General features: G+C 46.8%; 1 protein-coding gene across 1 annotated transcript in view; it reads right to left on the bottom strand.

The window, feature by feature from the left end:
* The window catches only part of LOXL2 (lysyl oxidase like 2), a 42,248-nt gene extending 22,797 nt beyond the window's left edge, over positions 1 to 19,451 (bottom strand). Inside the window, exons 1-3 of the mRNA XM_074928433.1 lie at positions 19,091 to 19,451; positions 16,473 to 16,648; positions 1,333 to 1,544 (exon numbers count right to left, since the gene is read on the bottom strand). Coding sequence (XP_074784534.1) covers positions 1,333 to 1,544; positions 16,473 to 16,648; positions 19,091 to 19,451 — 749 coding nt within the window. The remainder of the gene's footprint in view (positions 1 to 1,332; positions 1,545 to 16,472; positions 16,649 to 19,090) is intronic.
* Between the last annotated feature and the right edge of the window lie 2,867 nt (positions 19,452 to 22,318).

Here is a 22,318-nt window from a genome sequence, read left to right as displayed (position 1 = left end):
CTGCCTGGAGAATTCAGTTCTCCCCCTAAGCAGTTGATGCTTTCCCACTCCATAGGTCACAGTGTAGGAAAGAAACAAGACAGAATTTCACTTGAACTATTTTGCATCTGCTTTAGGGTGTTATTTCTGGGGAACAGTGTAGGAAGAACCACGTCTGTGATGAAGGCTGGTGACAAAACACAAACTGAAGCAATGACAACAAAAGAGACCAGAGCTCCTGGCTTTCAAGAAACAGGAAACGCAGCCTAAACCCATCAGCTTGCAGCTCTGGAAGACACAACATGCTCCCTATGGATCATTATTTTCTTTCCTCATTTTAAAGCAATTTACCATTATAGGATGAAAAAGCAGCACCGAAATCACAACTGCCCCAAACTGCATCCTTCTAGAAGCACCAGCTCAGAGGCCGAGGCAGGAGCAGCGCTGGGAAGGAGCAGCCTGGATGCACCACTGACATTGTCAGCTCAGCACTCAGCTCAGAGAAGGTTTTAACAGACTGAGCAAGTCGTGCAGCTGGAGATGGCTGGCAGCTCTTCCCGCCCGGGACCCTGAGGAATTTCCAGTGCCAAAGGAGCTGAACTGGGATTAACAACAATGGGACATTTACTGGGAACTATTCCCCTGGGCAGACTGTTCCTTTGTGGGTGACTTGGCAGCTGGACACCCACCAACCCCAGACGGTGAGCCCCCACGAGAGCCAGAGCAGCTGGAGAACGTGGGTAAACATGTCATGAGAGGTGTGAGACCAGGAACTGCATGCAGCAGCGGGAAGGAGGGACGTGGGCAACTGAGCACAACAAAGGCCAGTTTTATTCCAAGATTATTTGGTTGGAGCTTTCAGCACATAGCAGGTCTGATCCTACAGCTGGCTTTCTGCAGAGGGAAGAGGGAAGCTGTTAGATTTTTCTTGCAGGTGACGGGTTTACTGGGAGATTGTGATCAGTTTGTTCACATCCATCCATCCCCTGCACACAACACAGGACTTATCACTGGTGGAGGAAATAGCTATCCTATAGCTGGTAAAAAAAAAAATAAAATTTCTTGGGCCAACTGTTTACATCTCCTATTATAGGAACTATCAAATACTACAACTGATAGTGCACTAGGTCTTCAGCCAGAACAGTGAGGATCAAACGACTCCCCTGTCTGCACACGGAAATGCTTGACATTTCAAATATTTACACAGAAGGAAAATCTGATCTGAAGGAATGAAGCAGTTGGAGCTTTTTCTACCTCAAGGTCTCCAGTGTCATTTGACAATTTGCATTTTCGAACAAGGCCCCAAGTGTTCAATGAAACATGCTTGTGTCTCCTACAAAGCTCTGCTCTTACTTGTAGACGTTGGTGTTGTATTTCCTCTCGCTCGGAAATCCAAACATGCCACAGACAACTCGGGAATTTTTCATGGTCCAGTGCTTGTCGCAGATCTGCTTCCAGGTCCCTTCGTCTTTCACCTCCACGTAACCCTCCGTGACAGGCACCCGCTTGCGGTAGGTGGCCAGGATGGCACGGATCCTTACATCTTCCACCTGGATGTTCATGTTCTGTAAGGGTAAAAGAAACACGAATGGTGCTGGCCTGTAAGGAAACTGGTTGCGTAGCTCTGAGGTGGAAAACAAAAACCAGTTCTGTTCGGGCCTGAACAGAGAGAGGTTGAAGGGAAGAGCTGTTTAGGGAAAGACACAACGGGGAAGCAAACAAACCTTCCCACCTTGTGCAAATCCATCCTCCAAAGGAGGATGCTTTTTCTTTTTTTTGTTTTTTTTTTTTTTTTTTAAAAAAAACACATTATTTTACAAATGGCTATGTAACAAATCTCCTTTGTTCCTTAAGTTGATTGAAGTGCTTGTTTCAGAAGCACAACGACCTTCATTTAGTCTCAGCTACTATGGAAGTGAACGAAGCTCAGCTTTGCTAGAGCCACCTTCATGCTGGCAAGGGTGCAGGGAAGCAGGAGCCCTGGCAGGGAAGGCCAGGACGAGGGTGGGGGGCTCTCCTCAAGCTACTGGGCAGCCCTTCCCCACCTGGGAAAGCTTGGGCCCCCGATGTGCTGACACCGGCATTTCAGCGCTTCCCCAAGCCGGGTCCCTCCTCCCGCTGAAGCGTTACTTGGGACAGCAAATGAGTCATGAAGGTTGAATGGATTTCACATTTGGAGCCTACGTGAGGGCACTGCACAAACCAACCTCGCAGGGACCCAAGCCCAAAAGCAAAGGCTGACTGGAAAATATCCGCTGTGGCAAGCAATTACAAAAGAGCTACTGAAAATTTTATGACTTGCTTCCAGGAGACCTTTTCTTGTCAAAAAAATGTATAAAACCACGTGGTTCTGCTAACAGTTACATCAGAACTGAGGAATCCTCCCCTCCCCTCGCTCAAATTCAATCACTTGGAAAAGAAAAACGCCGAGAGCTTTAAAGAGGAACGGACCTCTGGTTCCTGATCAGCAGCACACAGAGGTTCGGAAGGCGGGGAGCTCAAAGTGGGGCGTGCAGAGTCCTGCCAGTTCCACGTGGCCCTTCCATTCCCCACATGCTTCCCCAACACTGATGCAGCTCCAGAGCCCGGGCAAAGGGAAACCAACTGGAGAGAAAGAGCCTGCTGGGGCAGGAGCAGGAGCAGGCGTCTCCTCCTCACCCACACCTCTGCTGCTGCTCTGCCACAGCACCTTGGGCAAGTCACTTAAGGCTTTTTCTCCCCCCACCTTTACTTTTCCCCCCCTTAACCACTCACCTCCTTTTTTTTTTTTTTTTTTTTTTGTCTTTTATTTGTCTACATTTACCACCACGTTTTTCAGCAAACCAGATCACTGATTCCTCCTCTCACCTTCACCTGCAGGAATTCAGCCCTCCAGCAATTTGGCTGGAGCATCCACGAGACACCCCCTGTGACCCCAGAAAACAGGACCTTGTGATTTACCCAGTAGGACAGTGCTACTTCCACAGGGTTCACAGTCTGGGCTTAGGTTTTGAAAGCCCTTATAGCCCTTCAAGAAGAAAAAAATAACCACAACAACATCCAAGTTTGTTACATCTGAGACACTTTAAGGTGCTCAAAGGGTCTGATGCAAGAGTAAACTCATCACCTACTATGGAGTCTGGGAAGTCCATTTACAATACAAAGGGTTTCTCCTGAATTTGACAGATTCTCTTGAAACAGTGCACAGTGTTTGATCCCGTGCTGTCAGGAAAGCCTCTGTGCACTGAAGGCCTCCCCAGGCTGGTTTCCAAAGCCTGCAGCTCACTTTTCCCCTGGTGCAGTTTATGAAATGTTTCCAGCTCTTTACTTGATGGAGAAAGCATGTTTACCTGGAGCTACAGGCCACTGCTGTCTGAGAGAGCACCTTGTTTCTCTGCTCCCCCTACCTTGCTTTAGTTTCTTTGCCAAGAACCAAGTGGTAATCAAAGCCTTCAATCCATTTGGAAATAACTTTGACTGAAGATCTAAAAGTGTTTTTAATAAAAGCCTATTAAAAGGACAGAGTGCCAAAGCTTAAAATTACACTGGAAAAGCACATGAAAAGATAGTAACTAAGGAGGAAATTTGCATTGACAGCTGAGAAAGTGGGTGAGACAGCCTAAGTGAGTTTTTCTGTCTGTGACTGCAGGATATATCCACCCTATATAAAGCTCTAAGTATGTTTGCTACATGTAGTTACGTCAGAATCGGCCCTACTGCATATTAAAGTAACCGAAACGGAACATTTTCCCTGACTAGACTCTACATCAGCAACATGCTAAAATCCACCCGTGGTTTTCACTGACAGCCACTTCCATTTTACTTCAATTTAGACTGGTCCTCGGCACGACGGAGAGGAGCAGCGTTGAGAACAAAGTGTGATTTCACATTGAGGAACGATGTTCAAGATGCCTGTGTATTGGGAGGAAGCTGCACAACAGCAGTTGCTGGCCCCATTTGAATGGTGCAGAGTGCTGTTCCAGATGTGAAACATCTGTCTGATGCTTCCACCACCGAGCTGCTGAACCCTTATTCCCACGTTGCACCGATTCGTCATCGTTAATACATCGCTACTCTCATCGCTGCCCCAGAGGTCTTCACAGGGATGGAAGGTGGTGACAAAATTGGAAAGCCTCCAAGGTAAACAGGGGACTCAAAGGATGGGAGAAAGAATCCCAGAATCGTCCAGGTTGGAAAAGCCCTTGCAGCTCCTCCAGCCCAGCCATGACCCTCCCCCTGACCGTTCCCAACTCCCCCAGATCCCTCAGCGCTGGCTCAGCCCAACTCTTCAACCCCTCCAGGGATCCCGGGGACTCCCCCCTGCCCTGGGCAGCCCATTCCAACGCCCAACAGCCCCTTCTGCACAGAAATCCTTCCTCAGAGCCAGCCTGACCCTGCCCTGGGCAGCTTGAGGCCATTCCCTCGGGGCCTGGCGCTGGCTCCTTGGCTCCAGAGACTCATCCCCCCTCTCTGCCCCCTCCTGGCAGGGAGTTGCAGAGGGCCAGGAGGTCTCCCCTCAGCCTCCTCTTCTCCAGACTGAACCCCCCCAGTTCCCCCAGCCGCTCCCCAGCAGACCTGTGCTCCAGACCCTGCCCCAGCTCCGTTGCCCTTCTCTGGCCACGTTCGAGTCATTCAATGGCCTTTTTGGGGTGAGGGGCCCAAAAGCCATGATTCTGTCTCCCTTTGCAGATTGAGAAATATGGTGCAGAAAGAGCAAACTGCTTTTCCAAAGGTGACAAGGGCAGGAAATCGCACCCCAATATCCTGAGGTCCCAACTCTAACCTCCACGTGAAGATCCCTCCTGCAGCAGGGAACATCAGCCACACCTCCAGCACCAAAACACTCACATTCTGATGAGCACATTTGGGGTTTTTTTCTTCCTCCTGCTCCACCGACCTAGCAGGAGCTGTGTTGCACAAAAACAAAGACACGCAGCCAGTCTCTGACAGCTGCCAATAACAGATGCTGAGGAAAGAACATCTGAACGGGGCAACGCGCTGCAACTCTTCCCGGCTGTATTCCTGCAGTTCCGAGCATCTGTATCTCACAGACTTTCCAAGCCAGAGGGTATGTTTTTATGTTCAAAAACCCTGGATGGATTTGAGAATTCCTTGCTGGGATTTATGATATCAGAACAACAGGCAAAGAAAGAAACAAGCCCGCTGAGTCAGAAACGGAGAGGGGGAAAAAAAAAAAAAAAAGTCACAAAGTTGCAAAAAAATTAAAACTCTTGAAAAAAAAAAAGCAAAGCTTGGGAATGCTGTTAGGGACCTGATGATTTGCCTGTTATTTGTGCAATTACCTCAGGAGCTCTGACAGCTGCAGGAGCAGCGATGTGGGATTCCCAGTAAAGGATCCCGGGGTACCTGGGACCCCGTCTAGGATGGAAGTGCCTTCATTTCCGACTCCCAGGCTTTGTGTTTGGACACGTCTGTTCCCCTCACTGCTTGGACTGGGTTGTCCTTGCTGGTCATTTTATACAGAAGTGAAAAATAAGGTGGAAATTGAATGGCTCGCACTTGGACTTGAAAAAAAACAAGGTCGGAGCCAGCATGATAGCTCTGGCACTGCAGGCTCTGGTACAAAGGTCCCACGACACATCTCTCTTCCTCCAGAGATGTTGATATAGACACAAAAAAAAAAATCCTGTTCTGACCTGGGATTCTGTTTAGCAAATCCAACTCTTCTAACATGTTGGTTTTTTTCCTGTATTTGCCACAGAAGGGGGGGGGGAAGAAAAAGTGAGCAAACTAGCAAGAAATAAGCTATCATTTAATTCCCTCGAGGGTATTTCAATCCTCAGATAGCTATAGCAGACCAGCATGCAATGACATTTTCATGATCTGTCTGGGAGCAAAACCAACCCACATCCAGTCCCCTTTCTGCTCACAGAGAGCAGCTTTAGAGAATTATTGATCTAGCTACTCAAGGGTTTGCACCGAGCCTGAACAAACAGCAAAACGTCTGAGAATTCAACATGCTGGAGACCTCAGCTGTATATCGGTAGATTAAAGAACAAAGGATCAAAATAAGTATACTGATAGGTTTCTCAGAGAGAAAGGGCCACTAAGAGATTTCTCCTGGTTACTCTTTGCAGAATTGAATCGTTTCCTTTCACCGCAGAGTTTTTGTTACACTGGGAGTATTCGATAATGCAAATACAGGCAGATATATTTTATCTTCCAACAGCAACGTGTAAACCAGCTGGGCTAATGGTGAAAACAGACTCCACATGAAAATCAGAAGCAAACAATACTTAATAGCTAGAGCAGACTTTTAAAAATCACCCTCTCCATACTTCATGTACACGTGGACACAAACGCCTACAACAAGCTGTCATAGCCACAAGGAAACCTCATCTCTGAAAGCTCTACTTGTGCTCACATTAGAGCCATACGCTGAAGGTACGGGGCAGGCTGGTAAATCCTCTGGAGGATATCTGAGGATCACAAAGCAAGTATCTGCAACCACCTCAGAAGCTGACTGCACATCTGGCAAGCTCCCACCCTGAGCATCAACCATAAAGTAAAGCTTTCAACAATATTTCAGGAGCCAAGCAGTCACTCACCAATATTACCTCTAGGAAATAAAACTGGGTTGACTTCACCCCAAATTATAGGCAGGAAAATAGAGGCCCAAGCCCCAAAGCCAGCGGGACATGGTTTGCTCGGTCTGAGGTTGAGGAATGCAAAGCAGGAAGGAAGGGAGAAAACCACGCACAAACGCACAGCTCAGCTTCCTTGATACAAGGGAAAAATGCTGCTGGGGATTTTTAGCCACAAAGCAAGAGAAGAAACCAAAGCCAGAAGGAGTTAACTCTCATGGCTCATGCAGAATAGTCCTCACCTTCTCAGTGAGCCTTGCGAAATTTCCACCTATTCAGGCCAACAGCTGTGAAGATGCATGTGCCAGCCCTTTGCCTTCCCCCCCTCAAACTCCCAAGTCTTAGAGTTCAGCTACTAGTATCATTCAGACCTGGCTCTCCAACTTCTCCTTTGCTTATGAAACAATCCCACCCACATCCTTGAGGCTGAATCAGCTCTTGCCTTTGCCTTCTGCTCCCCAGAACACTGCTAGTTCAGAGGACGACGTGTATTGTGTGGCTGACCCCATGCGTGGAGTTTGCAGCTCTGCTCCATCACTACCGGCCTCACTCGTCAAGCCACAGCTTCGCTTTCATCAAAAACATCATTTCTGACATGGACAAACTCCATTAAGGCAGCATGCACACAAGCAATAAGAAATTCTAGGCATTTTTCTCCTGCTTAAGCCTCCTTAGCCTTGAAAGGTGTGAAGAAACAGAAAGCTGGGTATGGAGGGCAGGGGGAGGAAGTGTAGCACATCTATTCCTAGATTCAACACTCTGGCTTCCACATCAACCTGCTTTTCACTGGAGCCACTTGACTGCATACAGTGATATAAGAATCGGATCAAGCTAAAATAACTCTGAGATTGAAGAGATCCTGCTCAGTTCTGCCACAAATCTCCTGTGTGATTTCAGCCACAAACTCACCCCCCCACCTCCTCGCTGTCACCTCTGGCCTCTTGCTCACGCTTCCTCGCCTCTTCTGGAAAGGGAAGACAATGCTAAGCCCATCTCACCTACCCTGAATCTCAAAGCCTCTGCAGCAAGAGCTCCACATCCATATTTGCCCAAAGCAAAGATGTGATTTCGGTTGGGACATCCAACATGACTACAGTACAAATTAGTATAAAAACAAGGAGAAAAAAAGGAAAAGTGTCAAGCTATTTTGGGTTGGGCCATATTCCCCTCCACCCTGCTCCTTTTTTCGCCGAGAGCCATGGCCAAGGCCCACACTGCTGCCCCTCCTCAGCCCCGGACACAAAAGCCCCCGCAAGCCAACACGCTGCGCTCTGTTACAAAACTCATGAATCTCAGCTTCAGAAAGCCGGGGCCTGCCCGGAGACAGCAGAAAGAAAGGGGTTTGTTTTTGTGAAATCCTTTCACAAAAGGATTCCTGGCTCAAAAAGTTTTCACATGAGCCTCTGCTGCTTTTGTTTCCACTCTCTGAACCAAATGCTTCCCCATGGCTTCGGATCTGATTGCAAAAACTGACACAACTTTCATAACGTTTTCTTTCAAACTTTTGCCATCTGCTTTGTGTTGGCAGAACAGTTATGCCCAGGACAGCACGTTTGTGTCCTCCTCTGCTGCCCCAGCTCAGCGATACCCCCTTCTTACAACAGCCCTGAGGATGCCCAGGGATTGATACAGGGAGGAGATCCCATTCCTAGAAACCCGACTGCTACTTGGCAGACTGCAGACACTCCCCTGGTTCTGCCTCACTGGCTCCTGGCTGAAAGCAAAGCCACAGCAGCTGGGGTTTTCAGAGGGGCTCTTTGGAACAGAGCATCTCAACACTCACTGTAAACACACTCCCACATGCTCAGCAACGACATTAAGAAACCAGGTAGAGAACTGCACGGGGCAGGCAGGTCTGAACAGCTATGGCTGTGTGTGTCTCCCCTGCGGCCACACAAACTGCTCCAAATGCAGACAGAAAGGTAACTGCAATGAAATTTTGCTTCTCTGTATTTTATTTTTAAAAAAAAAACAAACCCAAACCATCACCATGAGTGATGCTAAGGATTGTAGAGCAAGATGGGTCCAGTACTGGCTCTGGCAGCTCCCTGGTCACGAGGTGATTGTACAAACAGCTTGGGCAGAGGTGCCCTTCTTACCACAGATCCTCGATTTAGCAAATGCAAGGAGCCTGTGTGCTATCTCCGTCTCTGGCTAAGCCATGTTCATTGCTCTCCTGCTTTAAGATTCCCCGAGATCCTCTCAAACTGCTCTTTCCTTCCTTATGCCTGACCTATCCCACTGCTCCTTAGATGCAGAAACCTATTTGTATCATCATTTTTCATTTACAGTGGAGTTCCAGGATTTCTTGGCTTCCCAAACACCAAGACATTAAGGCTGCATCTTGGACAATAATTGATTTTTTTTTCAAATTAAGAACATAACATGAAATCTTTCCACAGAGATTTTTTTCATCCCAGAGGCATCTTCTCTGCTGTATTTAGACCCTTCACTTACTTCCACTGAAGTCTCAGCTACCAAGTGTTTTCCCCTGAAGATGACTTTTTTAGAAAGCTCTCTCTTCACATACATAGGAATGGGCGGAATCTGTTTTCAGTTAAACATCTGGAGCTGTGCCTCTGAGTCACTAACACGGTCCCAGCTGTTAAATAAACATGGTGAAATAGATGCTGCAAGACAAAGATGGGTTGCCTCTGGGGGACAGCAGTCCCCTGGGAACGTTATGCTGTATTGGACTGCAAGCACTTTTTGTTCTGGATTTGTGCAGTATAAAAGGGCAAGGGCTGAGAGTGCAATTCAGGATTAGGGTCCAGGAGTAAATACAACAATTATAAATGACAAAAGCTGAGGCCTTTGCTAAGCCCTGAAATGCTTCAGTGGCAGCCTCATGACTGCCCGTGCAAAGCAGGCTAAGGAAAAGCACCCCAGAAAAGAAACACTGGTGACAGAAGCCAACGAGAAGAGGCAGGAGCACTGAACCCGGGTGAAACTTTGACACTGGTGGGAGGCTCAGCTTAGGACGGGACGCTGCTCTGTTCTGTACACATCACAGCCCGAGGGTTTCTTGATGAGCAAAGCTTTTACATTCTCCATTTCCTTTTTACTGAGCTATTTTAAAGACAATCTGGATCAGATGCTGCAAGCTAGCCAGATTTATTACCTGACCTCTGCACTGCGGAACAGAACAAGATCATACTCTGTTCTCAGGCTGCGTTAACTATCGCCTTGTGTAAGAGAGAAATGGCATCACATCCAGCACAACAACTTGGGCCCTGGATACAGTCGGTGCAAGGAGACAAACAGGTGAACTGTTCCCCCGAGGAGCTGCAGCGAGCCAGTATCAGCCTTGGTGCTTTCTCAGCCCTGCCAGTTCCATAGCTCAGCACCAGCTCTCTGCCCAGCAAAGCCAGCACCCTGACATGCCACAAACCATCGCAAAGAAACCACTGAGGCAAGAAGTTGGAAACTATTTCACACACTTTAAAATTGTAGCACTAAAGAAGCATGGTGGCTTACCCCAATGGCAGCTTAATTAATATTTGTCTGGAGTTAGCCCCAGAAGAGACGCTAAAGACCCCTTGTAGACACAGAAAGCATCAGCATTTGTTACACATGGGCTTATGTTTAGAGAAGTAAACATTTACACCAAGGGGAAAGAAATTAAAACACTGTTGTCATAACAAACAGGCAAATAAACCTTTTATTGTCAAACATTCTTGAGAACTAGACAGCTGAGACAGAGCTCATGTCCGAGATGGTGGTGACCTCAGCTGCAGCTGCCCACAGTATGGAGAGTCTCCACTGATCTGGGTGGCAAAAAGCTGGATAAGAGGAAGATCCGTGTGCCAAGCCACAAACAACGACCCCGTCCTCCTCACCTCCTTACACCTTCCAGTCAGAAGCAGCTCAGTTTACAGGAGCATTTTTTTATGGCCTCACCCACAAAGCCCAGTTTAACTGAAATCTCCTGAGCAGGCCTTAGCAGCACCCTTTCCCACCAGTTAAGAAACTTGGACAATATAGTTCAACCCACTTTTAATCTGGCATAACCGGGGCCTTTGAGCCACTGAGCTTTGAAGTGAGGTGTTTGGTTTTTTTTTTTTTTTAATGCTTCACATACACCCAGAAGGAATGAGGAGGACAGAAATAGCAGCACAGCCTGGTATGTTTAGCTAGACCTTGTCTGCCCACCGTCTGGCCAAAGCTACAGTCTAGTCTCAGGTACCAGATCTATTTTGAACTTGTAATGGCTGCAGCAATTTGATATATTTAGAGTACGTCCTATTTGAAGCCTCTGTGTGTGTGCACACAGAGGAAGAGGGTGGACAATAAATATTTTATTAAGGAAGTTTTGGGGGATAGTTTAAAAAAACCCGAACCTACCGTGCACTTATTTAAGTAATATATTAAGGGTAGGAGTTAGTTACTGTGGTCTCAAAATTGCTGGTCAACCCAGTAAGGCAGTTGCAGGTGGGCCTGGGCTGTGTTTGGACAACACGAAGTGGCCACATGGACTGCTTGAAAAAAGCAGGGACAGCATTCCCTGCTCATGCTTTTGTTACCACACATTAAATCATTTTGATTTCAGAGCTTCTGGCATCCTGTAAAGACTTAGGAAAAACATTTGTGACTGTGCCCACAGTTAAACTGCGGGCTTTGGCACTGTATGAAGGAACCTTAAGGCGGGTCCACGCTACCCCCCCCCCCCCCAACCACTTTCAGACACTTGTGAGCTGCAAGACAAGCAACGACTGACAGTTGTACTACACCTTCTGCACTGATTTTATCCTGCTCTTTATGCCTTTCACCATCACACGTCAGTGCACGGAGGTGTGCAGTTTGGGACAGCCTAGATGCAGATTCTGCTCCCGGCTCCTTTCCTCCACTCAGCTGCGCTTTCAGGTAAGTCACTTAGCTCCTAGAACCTGGCTTGTGGGCTCCCCCTGCCCACCTGCAGAACAGACACAGTGCTTACCTGGGGCAAAGAGACAGCCCAAGGCCCCATGTGCTCAGAGATCTTTGGCTAAAGCAGCAGATTCCACTTGTTTTATTTTACAAAGCTTGAATTACTGCAGTTCAGTGTATATATTTAAAACACTTACTGTCTGTCCCTCCCAAACTCCATCAGTCAGCAAGCGGTTTCTGTGTTCTCAGATATGCTTTAAGCACTTAAAACCGACATGATTAAACTTTTCTTTCCCTCTAAGCTCCCAAGATACCACTCACAGCGTGCCTGCCACACTGTAATGCCTACAAGAGTTACCATCACAAATAAAGTGGGTAACGTGCTCTGCCATCACGGTCAGACCAAAGTTGTCCATCAAGCCACTAATGTGAGTTGGAGTATGCAAACCAGAGCTTTTACTCCAGGCTGCGGCTAAAAAAGAAGAAATGCAAGCAAAATCAAGCTCCGAGTTAAACAATGGTGTTGTTTTAACAACAGCTTAGGCCCTGTCATGCTGGACATGCAGATGCCTCGGTGGAGGACCACAGCAAGCGGGTTCAGCACCAACTTGGAGCCCCCCACCATTCACAGGGCTGTGGGCAATTAACTCGATTAGTGGGTTAAGTCATGCTCAGCCATACACTTGCAGCACTTCCAAGCACAGCTACTGTTTTCTTTTAACCCTTTCAGGGCGTGCAGCTTACGCACACCGAGCTGGGGTCCGTAGGAAGAGAGGGGCTGTGATACCAGCAGGATATGTACCTGCTTTTCTCCTCCTAATGCTCCCGGAGACAAACAGGCAATAACACAGTCAAACCACAAGCCCTGCTCTCTCCGTTCAGGCATACTCAGCCTACATAATTTAAAGAGGAGGGGGAAAAGCCCCTCTGAAAAATGCGCTTGATGTCATTACACTTGCGTCAGCATCGAACAAATGCTGCTCTCACTTTGAAAAGGTGGGCAACCTCCAGTGTTTATGCAGCCACTGAGCTAAAGGGGTATCAGGCTAATTCTGACCAGGCAGCAGCCCATGAAAGGGCTGTTCTGCTCTGCACATTCATCACCCTCCAAGAAATAAACCTTTGAACAAGTCCCAAGGCTAAAAGCTGCGGTGGCTGCGGAAAATAGCAAGTAAAAATGATGGGAGCTTCTCTGCCCTTTAGCAAGAGACTGATGGATTTCAGACCTGCCCCAACCCTGGTCCTGTTACAAGTTAACCTCTTCCTGCCCGTCTCCCATCTTCTTATCACAGCTCCTCCATCACTCACCCTAGACTGAAACATTTCACTTCGGCCTGTGACCGGCATCTCGTCTCACAGAAGCAAGGGTCAGGCACTGCTCCTTCCCAACAGGCAGGGGATGGGAAGGCTCAGGGACAGGAAGAGATATGACATAACCCTCAAAATATGAGCCACGATAGGAAAAGATCTGTCTGAGCATAAATATATATAAGCCAAGTGGTTTATGGTGGTGGAAAATTTCATCCTATACTACTTATCTGCAGCTTTTCCAAACTGGGAAATGGAGGTATGGACATTGTCCAATATAAATAAACTCTGCTCGAGGGCTATCACGTTGCTTTTAAAAGGAGTGTGAACTTTTTCCCTGTCAGATTTGAGGAAGCAAGGCCAGATTTGGGCAAATGTCAGTTTGCACATCCCCTCTGAGCTGGAGCCCTGTCAAAATGAAGTCAGATGTTGTCTTATACCTACGAACTTTCCCCATCAAACCTTAGCAGCACGTGGCAACCCCAGAGAACTTGGCACTAAAGGGTCTTGAGGACACTTTCTAAATAATAGATTTAAGATGATCCATCTGTCCCTGGCAGCACAAACGCACAGAGCTCCTTATTCCAGGCAAGGGAAATCCGAGTGCGATGGCACAGGTTTGGCGATGGGTTAACCAGGCTGCACAAAGCACATCTTTCCCCTGAATGCTGGCAACAGGAAAGCAGAACAAAGCTGCTCCTACCCCACCACAGCTGATTGAAGTCAGCGCTGGCTCCCGCTAGTCTGCTGGCCGTAAAAACATCAGTTTGCAAAGAAAGAGTCAGATCCATTTGGGAATCATTACAGTTGTTACTAACTCATGTGGGGAAGCAACACTGGAAGGTGCAATTGAATACATGAGCTCTGTGCATCATCTTAAACCAGACCTATTTTGAGTAAAGCCGGGTTTTAAAAGCAGCTTAAGGGCAAACGGAAATATCTTCCATTGGAAATTTCAGTGGGAAATTTGTACTGGTTTACCTCCATTAGTGCAATAGCTGAAGCCAGGGGACTGGTGGAGAGACCTGACCACAGCATTGCTGCTCAGTAGAAAATTTCAGGCCCCTCAACCCCTGATCTCATTCCAAAGAGAAAACAACACTTGGGCAAGCTGTGGGCTACAGACTAAAGAACCCAGCAGCTTACAAAACGATGATGTTTCCTCTGGTGAATGTGAGGTATGATAGGCAGAATTCCCAGGCATGTTAGAGAGGGCAAAGACTTTCAACTTGCGTTCACACAAGCCTTTTGACCTCCCTGTTTTGGAGTTTATGACCCTATGAGTAACCCCGCTCATCATCTTTGACTCAAACTATGTCAACGCCAGCTGCTAATGAGATAAAGCAAAGATTAAGAGGAGGAGGAAAGCTGAGAGGGGGAAAGAGCTTAAACATTTGACAGCTAGCTGTGACTGAAAAGTAATTCCACAATGGCATCTTAAAAATTTATAGCACATCACCTTTAGCCTTAATCCTGCTGCAGTGAAACCAGCAGAAAAAGAATCCTTTCTGCTGCCAGTGATCTTATAGGGATATAAGAAAAATCAGCTTGGCTTTGAAGAGCAGAAGCAATAGTAAGTTTTTGACAAAATTCAGGCAGCGATAGGAGAGGGAGAAGCACACCCAGACAAACACGGACACGTCGAGCTGGGGGTGAGAGCAGCCGCTGCCTAGAGAATGTGACTTTATTTTCTACCACCAGGACTAAGTCACGGGGACAGCCAGGCTGGCAGCTCTCACTTTAGTGCAGGTATATAAAATAAAGCTATTCTTCTATTTTACCTTTTTCTCCCCACCAGTTCAGTGTCTTTACTCACCAGCACCCCTCAGCAACTGCTGTCAGTGCTGTTACTTGTCACATCAGTGGATGCCTTCGTCCATACGTAGCTCCCATGAGCTGCCAGGATGTGGGGAGTGTGACTTCTCTTACACCTATTTCTCCTGAGTCAGGCTTCTGCTGCATGGCCCATTTCAATCTCATGAGTCATTTTACTTATTGTACGTGCAGCTTAAGCCCCCACACAGCACCAGCTAGCCCTCAATTACCCAATGTGTTCAACTCATTAGTCAAATTCCAGTGCTTAGCTAATGGAAAAGCAGAGCCCTCCAAAGCTTTTATGATTAATATCTGGAGCATCTTAGAATGAAGTGACCTCCGTCTAGACTAAAGCGTCTTTTCTCCCAGGCCTCTGTTCTGAGGATTCACTGTGGCTTTGGGGAAGCAGCCTCTGCCAAAGCCATCACTGATGTTCCATGATCTCGTCTCGTTCCCCAAACAACAACTGTGCCATTGACAGAGGCAGCTTGGGATCCCTCCGGGGAGGCTCCCTTCCCTCCTTAGCCAAGCGAGGCAAGGTCAAGGCAACCAAGAGAATTTCAGCTCTTGCATCCTGTATCTGCACCCTTACACAGGAGCCTTCCAGGAAAGGGCTGAATGCTGCCTGCTCACCCATACAGTGCTCTTCCTAAAGCCTCAGCAGGGCAGTGAAAGCTTTGACTGAGCATATTATCCTCCCTTGTCAAGCACACTGCGCTGCATTAACCTCCAATGGAAAAATCTGGTAGAAGAAAATACTGGGAGATGCTTTCTAAATCAGTGGCTGTGAAGTAAGTGCTAGAATAATTTTGTTTTAAAGTGATAAAGACGACTGCATCCATTGTTTCAGATCATGAACAAAGGCAAGACTCAGCCGTGGAAACCACATAGTGATATAGAATACATCCTGGATTCCCTGGCTGCTTAGAATAAGATCTGACTGTGGTTACTGGATAGGCTCTTTCGATAAATTCTGACCAAGGGCAACCACTGAATTCACACTGAAACACCAGAGCGTCCGAAACAAGGGAGATGTTAGCTGAGTCACCACAAATACTTTCCAACCTGAAAAGCTGAAGGAAAAAAACACGTTTCTTTTCTCCGAAGAGCTCAGCCCAACTTCTTTCCAGCCCAGCATTCCCCCAGCTCTTTATTCTGCAGAAATCTAACAACTCCACTGGAAGGTGATTCAAGCATTTTGCTTCTGCCGTTCCCCCAGGAGTCTCAACCTCAGCCTGGCAGTCTAACCCAGTCACAGCCCAGAACCCTTCCCCCAGGGACCAGCCCACATTTTCCTCTCTTCAGCTCCTTTCATCACTTCCAGTACTAATCCCCCATTCCCACAGATGTTTCCATACAGTTATCATGGTTACTTCATCATTGCTTAGCCAAACCATGAAAAAATATCTTTATGCCTTTCCTTATAAATCCACCCATTTCAAGCCATCGTTGTAAACCCGATTCACCTCAAATCCAACCCTACCTGCTGACCCCCCTGTTATACCAGAGACCTCCAAGTTGCTCTCAGTAACGAAGGGGAAAGAAAACTCGGTAATTTAGTACCATGAACCAACAAAGTCACCCAGATGTAACATCTGTGAGTACAGCACACGCCCTGTCTAAATTATTGGAAACATAATAAACCAGTTTTCGATTCTGAAAATCGATTGTGGAACAGGAGCGAAATATTTTACGCTATTAAAAAAAAAAATAAATCTTTCAAAATTCTTATGATACATATAAATGCTCTGAACAGCTGAAATTGAAATCTGAAAGCTGCATCTTTAGCCAGCATCTCCAGGAACACTGTCTAGAGTTTGCTTTAACTGTGTGCAGCTGGGATAACTATCACGTGCAGCAGCAGGCATCCCTGTCCACAGAGGCTCCTGATGAGCAGCTTGCAGTTTTAAGGATGTTTACCTCTATTTGGTTAAGCAATGAGTTGTCAAACTTGAAGCCAGGGATTCTCTTTTCACTGCAGACCACTCCCACGTCTTCGGTGTGTTTGCAGTCAGTTACTCCCCAGCCATTGGACGTGCATGCTGCCAGGGTGGTCTCCTTGCCATTACAGTGGACATTGTCCATCCAAATTTTCCCTGAAGGGGAAAGAAAACAGATCTGAGACTCACAAAGAGGGTAAACCTGGATTGTACTGAAAGCAAGTAGGGCTGCTGTGCTCTTACTGCGTCAGGGGAAGAGATTACTGCTAAAACAAGCTAAGGATCATCAACGATCCTCCTCAAATAGTTACTAACTGGAAACTGCTCTGCCCCACAGCCTTCCCCCTCCCTTATCTGAGTGGTAACAAGAAGCAACCACCAGCCTGCAGCAGATCTCTGCTCAGAGTGAGGACTGACCTCCTCTGATGACAGCCACTTCAGAGCACACAGTGTCACTGGGTCCCCTTGATTTGCCTGATTAGACCCCACCCTCTAATCATCCCCACCAAATCATCATTTAAGGCTTCTCTTTACATCACTTCTCATTTATCAAGTCCTCATTAAATCTCTTGTAGGAGACAGCTCAAAGTTTTGATTAAATGCCCTAACTTTTCAAAGCAGATTTTCTGCAAAAGCTTTAACAAACCACTATTGATTGCAACCTCTTGTTATTTGGGTGCTCTTTGAAAACAAATTGCCAGATCCAGTTTCCAGACTGTAATTAGCATTTTCCCTACAGCAAAAAGTGTCTGTGCGTATACACATGAGCATGAACGTGTACATGCATATATACAGGATTTTTAAAAAATCAGGTCCCACAGAACTCCCTTCTAAGATGAACAGACAAAAAATCAATAGGTGTCACCTCCAAAATTTAGGTCACGTTTTCCCAAAGGCAGCTGAGAGCAAAAGACCCAACAGCATCTCTGAGATTCATCTTTTCAAAGGGCTCGTTCTCCTTTTGGAAATGTGCCGGGCACATGCTGCTCCCCTGCAATCTGCCCCCTAAATGGCAGGGAGCAAGGGCCAACAAGCAACTCCCATACTTTAGGGTACCAAACGCTTTGCTCGTCTGAAGAGTAACACGTCCTTTGGACACAAGGAACTGCCCGACCCTCGGAGCCACGAGGAGATTCTGTGGCTGTTTCCCTTGGCTGTCCCAGCTTGGTTCCAGCAGCCCCAAGAGGTTCAGCTGGTTAATCACCAGCCGATGGATCTGCCAGCCCTCGCCACGCTCCCCAAACGGGAGAGCAGAAAGAGCTCCCACAAAGCCTGGCTCTGTGGCTTTTAGGAAGGTGCAATCCCCCCTGCACAGGCTCTCCGCATCAGGATTTACCCAGCGGGCAGAGAACACTCTTGTTAAATCACACGGCAATCAGTTTCTGGTTTGTTTTCAAATGTCACGGCCTCTTCTTGCTTGGAAATCTCCTGCTCTACCCCAAGAGCCAAAATTCACAGCTTGGGACAATGTTTGAGGTTTTGCATTTCAGTCAAGTCACTGTTAAGGCCTGCGTGCTCTTTCATGGGCAAGTTTATAGGTGTGAGCACTAAGAGTGGTGCTGAGTAACAGACACACAGCACGTCTATCCCTGCTGCAGTGGAAATAGTCTGCCTGTGGGTTACATCAACAGTGTGCCAGGCTTCAGTGCTTGCAGAAAAAAATTATTCTTAGGTCAACATTTAACTAACAGCCTATTAAAAGGCGACAATCAGATCTGTCGAGCTATATTCTGTTACAAAACTATTCTCTCTCAAGCATTGTGATTTTAAGAATTCATTGCTATAACTCACATTGACCTTTCCAAGTCTTTGTTCAGCACATATTTGGGAATGGGGTGCAATAAGGTGTGATCTGCAATTAGCCACACATCCATCAGGTACAATTTCAAAGAGCATGAAAGGATGTACAGTTTGGGGGGAGGACAAATAGCTTTTCCCCACCAGGAACAGCCCGAGAGTGTCCAAGAGGATTATTATAAATATTATTATAATAAATATACTATGAAAAATAAATATAGGGCACGAAGTGTGCACACTCTTTTGGGGTTTTATAGGCTGGTCTGCACCACAGAATATGATGCACGTGTTCCTAGAGAGGCTAATGGGGAAAAGAAACATTTACATAGCATCGCACAGGCGGTCTGTTTAGAGCCTAAACAGTTGAGAGGAAAAAACGAGTAGGGGGAAGGAGTGTTTAGAGGCCCTGTTTGACTCACTGCAAGGCAAGGGAAGTGGGAAGAGGGAAATGGATCATCTCTACATTAGACTTGTGGGCACAGCTTCCCTTTTGACTAGCTGCTGAAGAGTCTTCTGCCCTTAGCCACCGCTGGCTGCTCCCAAGCATCCCCTGCCAAGTTCACACACCACAATCTGGTCCTTCAGCTCTTAATCTCATCATTCCTTGTTTCAGTCAAAACAAGCAATCACCTATTACTGAAGCTACTTAATCTGATTTAAAGAGGCACTGCTTTCCCAGGAAGCTGTTTCAGTTACAGTTGCAGGAATTCTCACTACATCTGACATTTGAGTGACAAGTCAAGAATTACTGGGGGTTGGAGAGACAGCCAGTACAATGCCACTGCTCTGGGGTGACCTTACCTTCTCCTTTTCCATACTTGGAGCTCGGTAGCCAGGACACTGCCTCCACGTAGCCCAGCTCCCTGCAGACCACGTGCGCAGCGTGGATGGAGAAGTCATCGTCGCACACCGTGCCCCACTCGCCGCTGTAAAACACCTCCACTCTGCCTTCGTTGTGTTTTCTCTTCTGCCCTGCAAGCCTCAGCTGGATCTTGGGAACATTTGCTGGTCTCTGGGGGGGCTGGTACACTTGTGGGGGTGGCTCAGGGTAACTGGGGAGGTAGGGCCAGTGTTCGTACTGAGCAAAGCCCAGCGGGCTCAGGGAGATGAAGAACAGCATGATCAAACAGTGGTTATGGGTAAAACCCAGGAATCTTGCCATTTTCAGTGCTCACAGTTCTCAGAGCCAAGTCCTCTGCTAGCAGCTGCCAATCAGTGCAGGTAGGTACTGTGTGGCCGTCCTGAAAAAAATGAAAAATTTGAGTAAGGCTTAGTAATGACACAGACTTTCTATCTCTTGCTTCAGCAGAGAGTACAGCTATGGAAGAGACTATGTCCCACGCCACCTGTAAAAACCAAAGTGAAGTAAATGATTTCTTGTGGGGTGAACAAACAAAATGAAAAAAACCAAGCCACCCACATTGAAACCATTTGTAAGTTTAGGTCAACTTGCCAAATAGTTTCAGCTGGAAAATACCTTTTTCCAGGCAAAATTCTACAGGTTGTAAGTGCTAGCAGTCGGTTTCCCTGTTTCTCCACAAATCCAGCAGTGGCTCCAGCAAATGGCAAACCTTGGTTCAAATCCTACCAGGACTGAACTGGACCATTTTTCTCCCATACCTCCTTCAATAAAGAAGCCAAACCCATCACTTAAACAGTGGAAAACCAGAAGGGTAATGAAATGTATTATAATATGGTCAGAAGTGAGGTATTTATACCGAAGTCTGTTTTCCCAATACAGTGATAGACTTATTTTTGTCACTGCACGTCCTGTTTCATCTGCAGAGAATCAACACATGTTACTGTACACAGACACTCTGCAGAAGTAGCCTTGGCTAACCCTGTCTGTCCGATGGAGTAGTGGCTAACGGTTGCCAGTTTTTGGTTGCTACGTCTGGTTAGAGACTTACTTTTGTCACACAAGTGCTACGTCCTTAAATAAGCTTGTCATTTAAGATATGAGCCAGCAGCTTTTTGACTTGAGGAATTTCATCCAGACACTGTGTAGAGTTGAAATCCTGGTCCTCTTCTGCCCACTTCCCTCTCACATACTCCCCAGCCTTCATTCAGGCACCCAGCACATGGAGTGGTCAAGCAGCACACGTGGGGGTTGAGGATTCAATAGTTTCCAAATGAAGCAATGCCAGAGCACAGTGGGGAAAAAGCTCCCCAGCCCTTTAAAGCTCCATTATTTCCTGGCAACCACCAAAGGGGAGGGAGAAGGGGAAAGACTTGGCTCCAAAACCAGATGTCTAGAAGCTAAAATCCTCCAGTATTTGTGCAAGGTCTTTGCTATCCCTACAAAATGACCAAAAGATCACATACTCATATGATGACTCAGCCTTTCAAGCTGCTTAATGAGGAGATGGATCAGGAATCCAGGCAATTAGCCTGAAATCCAAGAGACATCAGTTCAAACCTCAGCTCTGACACTGACCTGCTGCATGACCTCAGGCAGGTCACTTCCAGGGCTGTGCCTCAGTTTCCCCTTGTGTTAAACAGGGCTGGTGATCATGAGCTTCCTACTGAAGTGCTTTGGGATCTGGGGGTGAAAGGCATTTGCCTAAGGAACAGACAACTGAAACAGGAAGCATGTGAGTTAAAAGCACTGGCTATCAGGGGAGAAAACGGGAAAAGCAAGGGGAGACTTTACAACGGGTCTAACTAAATCCAGGAGCGGGGGGAATATATGGCCAAAAAGTCATGGGAAATAAACATTTGATTTGAAGGAGCCATGTGCTTTCGCATTGCTTTCACAAGACTGAGATTTGTAAATTTTCATCAGGCGTTCAGAGGAATACTGCTATGGAAAGAAAGTATTTTTCGATTTTTTTGCAGGGCGGGAGGTGAGGCTGAGAGAGAAATAAAGTCCTGCCCCATGTCAGAGAGGGTTGGAGGGGAAAATAGGAGGGAAGGGCAACTGCTTTCACAAGGCTGCTCCCCTCCAGCAGCAAACGAAGGGGATTTCCCCAAGCAAATGCAGCGGAGAGAGCAGGATACACGTGTTATGTAAAAATAAAAGGCTCCTGAGTCAAGACACATTAGTACTAGTCGGACATGTCTGACTTTAATACCTACTAGCACTGATTTTAAAAGAAACCTCTTACATACAATGTTTTTCATGGATACAAGATGGTTTTTAGCCCAGAGGATAAACACATGGGCAGAGCAATTGTCATGAACAGTATAAAAATCTTCAAGCAACCCCCTTAGCTAGATCACAGCAGAGAAGAATAACATATGTTAGTTATAAGTAAAAATACTGAAGGGGGGTGTGTAACTTCAAGCTTAGCAGAACTAACTTCAAGCCTTGTGGTCTTCAGAAAAATCTGGGTTTCAGTTTTAATCTTCTTTAAACATCTGTTTTGACCCGCTACGTTTTATGCGGCTGTTGCTTCTTGCTACTGCATAAATTGGAATTTAAAAGCTTCAGCAAACGTTAATCAGAAATTAAGTTGTACCCAAACAATCTCTCTCCAAAAGCGAAGATGAGCGGTGGCAGGGCCCTGACTTAGCTTCAAGCTGTTGGGTTTTTAAAGAAGTCGTGGGAGCTTTCCCATGGCTGTTCCCCACACAAGAACACAGTGCTCTGTTTATGCATTGCTGGGACCTTCTGAAGTGTCTGGACGGCCTTGCAGGCCGCACGAAGGATATTTGAGAAGGCCAGGGCAGATATTGTGCGGTGAGTAGCCCTACAGTCAAGTCCTGAAGGACCTCTGGCTCTCAAGAGATTAGAAGGCACGTCAGCATAATTAACAATATGCCAAATTCCCCTCTAGGTTATGGGTTTGTTTTACGATACTCCAGACAGCTCAATAGTCAACTAAAGAATTTTTTACAGGAGAAAAGGATCAAGAAACAGTGTGTAACCAGCAGGTCAGCATGTTTTACTCATCCCTCTTGTGCCAAGGCAAACAATGACCAGCGGCCAGCTCTGCGCTCAGGTTAATAGGGGTCTTTCATGATCAGAGGCCAAGGAATAACTAAAAGCTGTGCAACACCAGTTTCCAGACCCACTTTCTATTCAAA

The sequence above is a fragment of the Athene noctua genome, chromosome 28, assembly GCF_965140245.1.
Source record: "Athene noctua chromosome 28, bAthNoc1.hap1.1, whole genome shotgun sequence".
NCBI lineage: Eukaryota > Metazoa > Chordata > Aves > Strigiformes > Strigidae > Athene > Athene noctua.
Note: the sequence above shows the minus strand (reverse complement) of the source record. Positions and strands in the feature narration are given on the sequence as shown.